The sequence below is a fragment of the Anomalospiza imberbis genome, chromosome 9, assembly GCF_031753505.1.
Source record: "Anomalospiza imberbis isolate Cuckoo-Finch-1a 21T00152 chromosome 9, ASM3175350v1, whole genome shotgun sequence".
NCBI lineage: Eukaryota > Metazoa > Chordata > Aves > Passeriformes > Viduidae > Anomalospiza > Anomalospiza imberbis.
In genome coordinates, this window is record NC_089689.1 from 4223099 (window position 1) to 4234304 (window position 11206).

General features: G+C 48.4%; 1 protein-coding gene and 1 long non-coding RNA gene across 5 annotated transcripts in view; both read right to left on the reverse strand.

Annotated features, from left to right (window-relative positions):
• Positions 1-2559, reverse strand: part of RASAL2 (RAS protein activator like 2) — a 159533-nt gene extending 156974 nt beyond the window's left edge. For 2 of the 4 annotated variants that reach the window (XM_068199439.1, XM_068199438.1), the window contains exon 1: positions 2316-2558. In XM_068199439.1, the coding sequence (XP_068055540.1) occupies positions 2316-2475 (160 nt within the window). In that variant the 5' untranslated portion in view covers positions 2476-2558. Of the gene's footprint in view, positions 1-1875; positions 1955-2315 lie in introns of those variants that run through there. The other 2 variants (XM_068199437.1, XM_068199440.1) reach the window with 2 other exon arrangements.
• Positions 2560-4939: 2380 nt separating this feature from the next.
• LOC137479141 (uncharacterized) lies at positions 4940-10917 on the reverse strand. Its single transcript, XR_011001984.1, has 2 exons — positions 10369-10917; positions 4940-7301 (listed from the first exon to the last, which is right to left on the reverse strand). It is a non-coding gene; the product is annotated as an uncharacterized lncRNA (long non-coding RNA).
• Between the last annotated feature and the right edge of the window lie 289 nt (positions 10918-11206).

The window sequence follows — 11206 nt, forward strand, 5'->3', positions numbered from 1 at the left end:
CTCCACTTTTCTTGTGCTCGATATTCCTTCCCTCCCCCAGCCATTCATGGTGAAATAATTAGTGTTAGTGTTCTCTTTGTTTATCAGACAATACAGACAATAAGGCTAAGCTTTCTGCTCCTGTTTTCTTTCGCTATGCTGCTGTGGTTCCTCAAACAACTGTGCAAGGCTTTACTTTTAATCCTATGAATAACACTTGTCACTCATAGGTTTGTAACCCATATTTAGTTGTGCACAAACATGGCACAGTTTCAGCTTGATTCATTGTCCACAAACTTCTCCAGATGTGCTCATGCAAGAAAAAAAATAAAGGCTAATAAGCAGGAGGAAACAAACAAATACTAGCTAATCCGACTGCAATTTCTTAGGGAAAGGACAGAAGACACTACCACATCAGATTCTTTATGAGGGAGAGGGATAATGAGTTGTTTTTAAACACAGACTAGGAATAATTAGTTATTGTCCTTGGGCTACGAGATGTATTTTCACATGCTTGAAGTGTATGCTGATTTTTATAGCCTGTGAGCTAGCTGGGCCCCGTCACAGTGGATTTTCCCCCATTTATCTACACGTTAATGTCAAACTACAAGCACATCACAACATATGACTTTATCAACAAGCAATGTTCCTCACTGTGGCTAATTTTGAAACCACATTCCTGCTTCCACTCATGGAAGATACAACCTTGGGTAACAATCAGATAGGCTGGTGCCAGACATCCCCTTCTTAAGTACATTCTCATTTTACTTTTAGGAAGTATTCTCAACAAACAAACAATCCGAAGGCAAATGGCTTTCTTTGGAATGCCTCTCGACAACAGCAGAGAGTTATTTTTGCATAAGGCTGCATTTTATAGTCTCAGCTCTAGGCTGGGATTAACAAAAGCAAGGTAAGCAAGAAGCAGCAAGCTAAACACAGTGCAAACTACTAAAAATCCCAAACTTCTACTGCAATTAATTCTGCTAAGTATAACTTTGCTCATTGATGCACCAGACAGAAAGCAGACAGACAACCTCATCCCAGGTGAGGGATGAGGGACCAGCTTTTCAAGCTTCCAAAATAAACACAAAGGTCTTTGAACAGACCATGCTCTCCAGAAAACCTGCAGCCTGATCTTCCTCATTTGATATGTGTGAAGGCTCAGGCTGGTGGTACTCACAAAAATTACCTGCGATCAGCCAAGAAATGCAGCAGAGGTGTTGCAGATAACTTATTCATGTCATCATTGTGTTTCAGGAATAACACAACCAGTAACAGATCAATGACACAGGTAACAGAGACCATTTGCTTCTAGTTTGCAGGTCAGGGAGAACCTGGACAATCTCGTTGGGATTCAGGACAGGTGAGGGAGTTGAAAGGGATAATCACCAGCATAAAACGTGTTAAAAAATCCCAATAAAAAAGTGTTTTTACAGGTTCTCCATCATCATAGAAACATGGAATGGTTTGGGTTGGAAGGGACCTTAAAGATGGTTTTGTTCCAACTTCTCTGCCATGGCCAGGGACATTTTCCAGTAGACCAGGTTGCTCCAAACCTGGCCTAAACACTTGCAGGGAAAGGGCAACAATAATAATATCAGACAAAGGTAACATGTGCACACTCTGCAACTGGTGCCTTTTTGAGGCTGGACCATCAAATTTGTTACAGGAGGGAAAACAAAATAATGCCTGCAGTACTCTTCACTCCGAAACGTGGGAGTAATTATCCTCAGATTACCAAGACAAACAAGAGGGAGAGACAAGGAAAAGATAAAACAGAATTTCCACTATTTAGGTGCTGATCGAGAGATAAAACCCGACTGCACTTCAGCTGGGAGCCTAAACAAACCAGAGGCCCGGCCACATAAATCAAGCTAATTTTAAAAGGTTACATACCAGGGAGAGTTTGACAAAGAAGGGGAAAGAACCCCGCGTCCTGCACCGCTGAAGATCCTAACATCCTTTTTATAAAGGTGCCAATGTAACACAGACCAGTAAGTCTGGGGCGACGGGACCCACGGTATCAGCACCTCCCAGGCCTTTAGCTGCTCATTAATACTAATTAGATCCGGGAGCGCTCAGCCCTGCCGGCACCCGCATCCCGGGCACACACGCTGGGACTCCGGGCACACAAAAGCTTTGGACGCGGACCCCAGCACCGGAGCATCCTGCACCTCGGGAGAGGGGAAGGCGTGGCGCGGGGCGAACCCGGGCTCCGGGAACCCGGCGGGGAGGGGGAAGGCAAGGAGCCGTGGGGAATTGGGAGCTTCGGCAGCGGGGAGAAAGAAGTTGGGGCCGGGAAGTTTTCCGCCGCTCCCCGGCCCGGCGCCCCTTACCGTAGACGCGGACCCAGCCCTGCTGCTGGCAGACCGACTCCCGCAGGACGCGGTCCAGCGCGCTGCCCGCCTCCAGCTCCTCCGAGCCCGGCTCCGGCTCCGCGAAGGGCTCTGCCGCCCATGCCGCCGGCTCTGCCGCCGCTCCCGCGGCCGCCTCCATGCTGCCGTGGGGACGAGGAGGCGCCGCCACCGCCCGCGCTGCGCCCCGGCCCCGCTTCGCCTCAGTGCGGCTCCATCCCTCCCTTCCTCCCGCCCCCGGCCCGCCTCTTCCCCGCCCTTGGCGTCAGCGCGGGCGGAGCCGCGGCGCCCCGCCCCAGGCCTGAGGGGAGGCGGGCGACGGCGGGAGGCCGTGCCCCTGCTGCCCTCGGAGCCGCCGGCAGCCCCTTCCCCGGCCCCCGCCTGCCCCCGAGGCCGCCTCGCTGCGCGGGGCTTCGAGTGGCAGCCCGGGGGGGACTCAAGATGGTTCCTCCCCTCAGCGGGAAGGGGAGTGGCGGCTCGGGAAGGCGTCCCGAAGGAATACAACTCGGGATAATCCGGCTGGGGCCGCGCGCCTCTCCCAGCGGCCCGTTCTCCCGGTAGCGCCGCGGCAACGCCAGGGTGATGGGGTTGGTCTCAGACAGCGGTGCCGTGGGGTTCCCCAGGCTCAGAGCTGCGCTGGCACGCCTGACCGACACTGATAAATCTTTCATGCGCTCACACAGGCTGTTTCTCTCAGGTACATGAGGAAATGTGCTGCCGGGAAAGGAGGGCAACTCATTAAGTGCATTTCATTTAGGGGATTTGCGGGCTGGTTTGTCCTGAATGTCTATTTACTGACCTCCCCCAGTACACCATGTTTCAGTTTTCTATTTCCCTTTTGTATTTTGGTGAATTTCCCAGTGCTTAAGGTACATGCTCTTTAAAAGTCTAGAATAAAACAGCTGTGAATAAAGCATGCATCCTACAGTGTCTTTTAGATCATGGCATTGTGACTTGAATTTTCAGGGAAGGTGGGCAAAGGGGTTCAGCGTACTTTGGGTTCCATCCCTGTAATCTCCTGGACTGAGCCTGCACCTGTCCACGATCGATATGAACTGTGTGGGTTCACCCAGGCACTCAGATCCAGTGATTATCTCCACTAGCACAGGCTGCTTCCAAGGGCTCACCTCTGTACACAACTTAGAGGCACTAACAGTTTTTTCTTTATTGAAAGAGCAGTTGATTTAGTGTGGACCTGTAGCAGTTATGCTGCCATAAAGCTGCTTTAAAGTAGATAACAGCTCCCACACCTTCTAACCAACACTTCTGTCATCTTGTTTTGTTTTGCAGCAGAGCAGAATAAGAGGGTTTACATAGCAAGTTGTGGCTGAAGAACAGCAACTTCACTTAGAAAGGAAGGACCATAACTCTGTGAGCTCTGCAGCTTGACAGGTCCCGATCCATTGCCGGAACATGAAGGTTTGTCTTAGGAATTCCCAAAAGCTCCTCCTGGGAGCTGAGGACTTGCAAAGTGGCAGTGACCATTGCCCTCCTGATCCAAGTGAGTTGGAGTACCCTCACATCACACAGCTGTGTCTGTGATGGAAGCTCAGTTTCCTCCTCAGTGGAGGAAAAAAGTCCTGCCAGCCCCATGATTAATTGATGAAACCTAATTTCTGTGAGTTTCTGTCTCATGCTTGACTGAGAGCTTGACCTGAATCTTGCCCTACAATTGGGTCATTCTCTGCCCAGCTGGGAGAGAGCAGGATGGGTGGGCAATATGCACCCTGCTGCGATTCCCAGGCTGAGTTGGAAAATGAAGAAACCTGCTTCCAAATGTTAGGCTGTTTCATGACTGGCAGAACAAATGTAGTCCAGTTTCCTACAGATTCATATCTGTAGGCAGAGGGTGGACACCCTCAGTGAAGAGGCTTGTAGGATCTCACTGAGCCAGGATTGGCTCTTGGACCTTTATCCGTCTGTTTTGTTTAAAACAAAACAGTGAGTTCAGCACTTCCTGAGGTTGTAAGAGGTAAGAGACAGGACCAGGGGAAAGAAAGATCCAGTGAGTTTAATGGTGTCAGCTTCAATTCTCTGGGAAAAAAAAAGGTCTTTAAAACTACCCTTTTAACCAGGAAGAGTTAAACCAGGATGGAATCTGGTGGGGATTTGGCCCTCCACCACTGTGACAGGGGTGATTCTGCAAAGAAACAGCACAACTAGGACACCCAGTAACATTTCCTTGCTCCTTCCCACCCTAAAACATGTTCTGCAGCGTGGTTTCCAAAGTTCTGGGAGTTGAGGATGTGCAGGAAACTCCTTCCAGAGCAGACATCTGCATAAATTGCCATAATAATACCATAAAGCAGTAGGAAAAGCAGTTTTTCCCTCCTACGTGCTCTCTACCCTTGCTCATTCCCAATGCTTCTGATAATATAAAATGTACATATTCTTCCAGCTTATCATTTAGTGGCCACAACCCAACAAACTCCTCAAGGTTTTCCCCTCCTACTCTCCCCACAGCCCCCTTCTTGCCGCCAGCCTCCCAGAGACATCCCCATCCCTCACACAAGCCTGGGCTCTTTCCCTGCTGCAGGAAACTCGCACAAGCGGACACGGGGGAAAGGGGGATGGAGCTGCTTTGAGAAGCAGGAGAGGAGCTGGCGTGTAGTGAGGGAAGGATGTGGCTGCTAAGCTTCTGCCAAAAGTGGAGCTTTAAAAAGCTGCCACACAATCCTGGGACAGCGTTTACGCAGGAGCGGCGCAAGACAGCAGCAACTGGTTCCCATCAAGTGAGGACTGGTTGTATCTGCAAGTGTGATCAAGCCATGCTAACAGCAAGGTCTGGAAGGACTGGCTAGTGTGGTTTCTGAAATTCACATGGCAGCAGAAGACAAAATCCATTCTCCAGCCTTTATTCATGGGGTTCAGGGCAACATAAACAATAATAAAGAGCAGGGATGACTAAAATAGGAAGGCTGGTTTTGCGGGCATGACAGGAGCAAAAATAGACATATTTTATAAATAAAGATGTCCTGGAAATCAGAGACTCCCAAGTTTCATGCTCACCAGTTCAGCTGTTCTGGCTGGGGGTCTTCTCCACCAGTAGTGCTCAGGGGATTTGTGAAGGCATAAATGAGCAGTAATATAAGCACATGCATGAAATTCCCTTCGTGTAAATCAGCCCCTTTAGTTGATCGACTTGTGGATATCATTTTAACCCATAGACTCTAGTTAAATTAGGGCTGGGGGTTTGCTCAGAATAGATTAAATCCAAGTATTTGAAAAGAGCTGCACATGTATTTTCATTAAGCCCAAGACTGCTGTATGTGTTATTAAAGAACTGAAAGTACACCAGTGTGGCTTGAGAAAAGAAAGCTTTTGAGCTGACCTTCTTCCAGGAGAATGAACTATGTCTTCAGAAGTGAGCAAGTCTCACTTCAGTGATCTTATCTCAAAAAAAAAAAGGCAATAAGAAAATGAGAAGAGACATGGAGGAGGGCGGTAAGGGCAGTAGAAATGATGGGATAGATACCATATGAGGAGGAAAGACTAGAAAAACAAGGAGACTCCAGTTTGGAAGAACAAAACCTTGGGGCAAATAAAGACAGAGAAGTCTGAAGAGGTCAAGAGAGGTCTGGTATGGACCTGGAATTCTTTTTCCCTTTTCTTCACAACACAAGAACATGGAGTGAAATGTTCAGGAGCCAGGTCTGAAGCAGACAAAAGGAAGTACTTTTTCACACAACACATAATTACGTTGTGGAACTTACTGCCACAGGATGTCATGGAGGCCAAAAGTATAAATGAATGAAAAAAAAAAAAAAAACAAAAGGGATTACACAAATTCATGCAACCTCCGGCTTAGGAAGTCCCTCAACTGCTGATTACCAGGAGCCAGGAGGAAATGCCGGAGGAAGGATCACTTTATACTCTCCCTCTTCCGATATCCCTTCCTAAGCATCTGCAGCTGGCCACAGCCAGGCCAAAGTTGTTGCCCAAGGTGGACGTTTATTCTGAGACAGTCTGATGATGTTTAGATCCTCCTGGCAGCTCCCTTACAGATGGAGCCTTAGGGACCAGAGGTATCTCCTGGAGAGATAGAGGACTGACCCCCAGTTTTGTTACCTGCAGCCCGATGCGGTCACAGCGAAGTCCGTGGTGGCCACTCTTTGCTGATTTAGGCTGGTGTAATTGAGGCCAGAATGAGCCCTGGAACCTTCAGAGAGACTCTTCCACTTTCCCTGCCCCTCGGATTAAGCACTGAAATCTCTGTGCTAAAACCCTCTTTGAACGGGATGGCAGATAATGCACAAACTGATTAAAAAAAAAAAAGACCCAGCACTGGGGAAAGTTAAATATTAAAGAGCCAAGGCCCAGTTTTAACTGCTGCTGCCGTCCCTCCTTCATCTCGTGCCAACTGCCTCCAGGATACATGTGCTGACACTGAATTTCTACCTCACAAAAGCGGCCGCAGCATGGGCTTTAAAACTCAGCCCATTAATACTGGGATATGAAGCAGAGAAATAGAACAAAGGCAGCAAGGGATTCCTCTGGTTCCCACTCTGACCATGCCCAATCCATCCCTGCAGCATCACAGGGCATGGTACCCCTACCCCAGTGAGGCATTTTGCCCCTTTGACTTCCCAACATCAGTTGGTTGGAAATATTTTGCTGCCTGCTTTGACTGCTGTAACTAAACTATAATTTTCACTAGCAGAGAGGAGGGATTTGGGAGAAACATCTGGTCTCATTTCATCAGGATAACAGCTCTGTCTCTATTTATACACGCGCCGGGATCGTTGTGGCTCTCAGCTGTTCTTCTCCCGACAGTCCCTTTCAAGCTGCTGTGTCCTGCTCTGTTGGGGCAGGCACCGGGTCGAGGCCAACCTGCTGCCACATGAAACAGGAACCAGGTCCAAAAATGTGAGCTTGTGAGAGCTTGTCCCCTCCACACCTGGGGCTTGCTGTCTGCCACGCTGGTGACAATGTGCTTTGATGGATGGTTGCTCCTGTCCTTGTATCCTGCTGGGAAGAAAACAGGGAAAACCCATCTGACTAGACAGTTTGCTGGATGTTCTTTAAGGTCCCTTCTGACCCAAACCATCCTTTAAGTGGAAAATAATTTTCTTGGTAATCCCAGAGACTTTGCTGGTCAGGGATCAGGCCTGCAATGAGTCAGCCTTATTGGTCTGAATAGACCAACCTCAATAGTCTGAATTTTTCTCCGAAATCACAATGTGGATTTTGGAGGAAAGCTCAGACCGCTGAGGAAAGACCAGCTGGCTCTGGCTTTTCTGTAAGGTGTTAGCAAATAAACTGTGACCCTACAGAGACACGGGAAGGTCAGGGACTCTGCTTGGGAAGGCAGCACGTCCTACTTAATTCACCACAGTGGGAAAAATCCGCTCTGCTGCCTCCCCTCCAGTGCTCACGAGACATCACATCTCATCCAGCATGTTTTAAAAAACCCTCAAGTCAAATGGCCAAGTACCTGGAAAATTACCACGTAGCGCATTCGGCAGCGCAAGTCTCCGTCTGAAAGGAGTGCTCATACCCTGAATGATGATGGGGTGTGGGTCAGCATTAATCATCTCAGGCGAGTCTATCCCACTGCCCTGCTTTTCCCTCAAACAGGCCGTGCCTCTGCTCCCATCCCAATCCACTTACAGCTCCACGTGCCCCTGACACTCAGCTATTTCAGCATCACTCCCCCTCCTCTTTTCAGCAGCTCTGGACTGTTCATTAATTATTTTCTTACACTCAGCTGCTAAAGGAGGAACCACACAGAGACACGGGGTTTTTGTAACCCAAATGAGACCAGCATTTTCAGATGCTCCTATTGATTGCACTAAGGTTGCAAACTCCCTGGAGCAGGGTTGAATTTCATCCTGCATTTATACCTTCTGATGTTATCCAGCCCCTTTCAATATGCTCCTTCAGAACACTCTTCTCAGCTGTGACCCGAGGTTGAGTAGATCAATATTTGTTTACTCAGCTTGGGTCTAATTTTCACATGTGCTGGGTAATCCAAGTCCACCCAAAAGCAGCAGAAAGGGCCACTCCGGCCTGTTGTGTGACTCAGACTGAAATGTGGACCCTGCCTGATACATCAGCCTTTTGGAGCAACTCGAAGGAAATATGACTCAGTCTGGGGAGAACATCATCCAAATATAGACCCTGGTGATGCTGTGGACAGTTCGGCCTGAGGGGTCACCAGATGAACCCTTGTGAGCTCTTCACTTCCGTGACTTTTCCGGCTGAGAAACATTTTTCTTCCTCATTTGAGTCCTTTTGCGGCACATCAAGTATTTTTGCAAAATGTGTCAGAAGTGCACCAAACCAGACAATTTCTATGTAATTGCTGAGAAATGTTCTCTCAAGCTAAGCAAAACTATTCAGAGGAGACTAAGGGATAACAGGTGCTGAGATAACAGCACCTTATCCTTCCAATGGGATGTTCTTAGGGTGAAATGTGCCTTCATGCCAAGCCCTTATGAAAAGCAAATGTAAAGGCATATGCAGCACTAAATGTATCTTTTTCTGTCCTCATAGGAGTTAGGGAGGAGGGAAATGAAGAAAGGCTGGAGCTGGCATAGAAAGGTCTGATTTTTGAACTTTTCTTTGGAAACAAAGCTCAAGGGATGGCTGGATGTGGCCATGCCAGGGTACCTGAAGTCTGATTAAAGGCTCTCACAAGTCAGCACAGAACCCTTGTTAAAGAAGGTGGAGGATCCTCTCTGTCTGCTGGAGCTGCTCAAATCCTCGTCCATGACAACACATCCCCTCACCTTGCAGGTCAGGAATATCCAGACATAAAAAATCCTTCAGCCTGTCAAAAGCAGCTGGCTTTTTAAAGCCCAAATGACTTTTTTAAATTCCACCTTTTAATAGTGGATGCCAGTCTGCTGCTGTCCTGACTTTAAAACAAAATAACCAGCCTCCAGCAACCTTCAGAACAGATCTGTAAAACTCTCCAACTGACTATAACAAGCAAAGGCAAGACTGTAACAAACCTGCCAGCTTTCTCTTCATGGGCTGGATCATCTTCAGGGAGCCCAGGACTGGCATTTTAAAATGTAGCCTTTGAACAGGTCCTTTTTTTGGTCCCCAGGACACTGTGGAGGTGACAGCAGCAGATGCTGTGATGAGTCAGTGCAGAAAAGGTCGTGGGATGGACATAGGGTCAGTGAAAGGCTGCAGTTACTGGACTGTAACTCAGCCAAAGAGGTTTGGGTTTTGTCTTTGAGCAAGAAATGAGAGCAGTAAGGAAGGAATGATGTATTTGTCTCTATTTTTCTTGTCAGGCTCCTGGTTAGATGACTTGGCTTGAACTTAGAGCAAAGAGTAATCACTAGATTTATCTACGTCTCTACAATCATGGGCTTCTTTCTTTGGGCTGCCTGTATTACAAATGTAACCAGCTTCCCTCTGCTGTATTTTTGTTCTCCCTTTCCCAAACAGATGGGTTCCCTTCCTTCACTCTTGTGAGCAGAGGCAGATGCAAATAAATAGGCACTTGTGCTCTGTTGTGCGGTTACCTAGAGAGGCCGTTGTTTGCAAACAAAGGCTGTACCAGGACGCAAATAACCTCGCTTGGTATAGCCTGGAGATGGCTCTTCATTACAAACATAGCCCTGGGGTTCTCCACGCTGCTTTTCCACATTTACCACGGGATCATTCACCAAACAGGAGCGATCAAGAGCACTGGGAGATGCTGAGACTTTGGAAGAAAGGAGGAGCAAACTCCTCCTCTCCCCTCCCAGTCCAGCAACCTATCTTCCTTGAGATGTTCGAATAAATAAAGGAAGAACTCTACTCTGGAGCTTTTAACAGCTCACACACAAATACAACATCCAGCCTTCTCCTCTGTCCTCTGAGCAGACCCTGACAGTTGATGTACATTCCCTTGCACCACAAACAGGAGCTTCTCCTGGTTTTACAGGGGATGGATGCCAGTTTGGGGAATTTCCTCCTGGACTACACAAAAGTGCTTGACTGGAGCTGCCAGCTCTCAAAGCCAAATCCAGCCCTTTGTCCCACGAGGAGGGCACCTGCAAAGATGCTGGGTTGGAGATGCATCCCTGCCATTCACCTGTGAACCTCCCGGCAGCTGAGCTTATCCCACGGGCCATGGTGGGTCCTGGTCCAGGAGCAAGCATCACAGTGATGTGGATGAGATACTCAGTCCCTGTTAAAAGCACAGAGATCATTAAAGGTTTCTGCTGATGCTTGTGGTTGTTCAGGCCACCTTTAAAATAAGATGTAGGAACCCCAGAAGTGGGCTGCACAAACCAAAACTGAGTCTCAGTGCAGGAATGGTGGAAAACGGCTGTGTGGTGCTGGTCACAGCAGCCCTGCAGCCCTAAGAGTGCAATCAAGATGTAGGGTTGTGAGGAGGAGATTTGGGTCAGTGGTACAGAGGCAGGCTGAAAATCACAGAGACATCTTGGGCACTTGAGAAGAAGCACCTGAACAGCTACACCTCCACTGAACACAAGGATTTAAGCACATGACAACAGCCACAATGAGAGCTGTGATGTAGCTTTGTTTCTGAGCAATGTTCTCTCCTGAGGAGAAGGTCTGGGCTCCCTTAGTTACCATGTGAGCCTCAGGTCTCACTTCTCAGGCCTTCATTTTTCCTGCCAGGGTCTCTGCAAGGATTTTGATGCTCTCTGTTACTGGGTGAGAGAGTATTAACCTACCTGGGTGTTTATTTGAAGAGATGAGCAGCAATCCCTCCAGGAGGCACCCGCTACTCATGCTGTGCCTACAGGGTGTTTGGGGCATCAGATATTCTACCCAAGTCAATTAGAAGTGTCCCAGGAAAAAAAAATACAGCCGTGCTTTTCCAGGAATATAGCAGGCAATTTGGAGCATAGGTGACGGGGGGGAGAGAGTCCTGAAGGTGTTGAGCAGACTGGAGCAACACT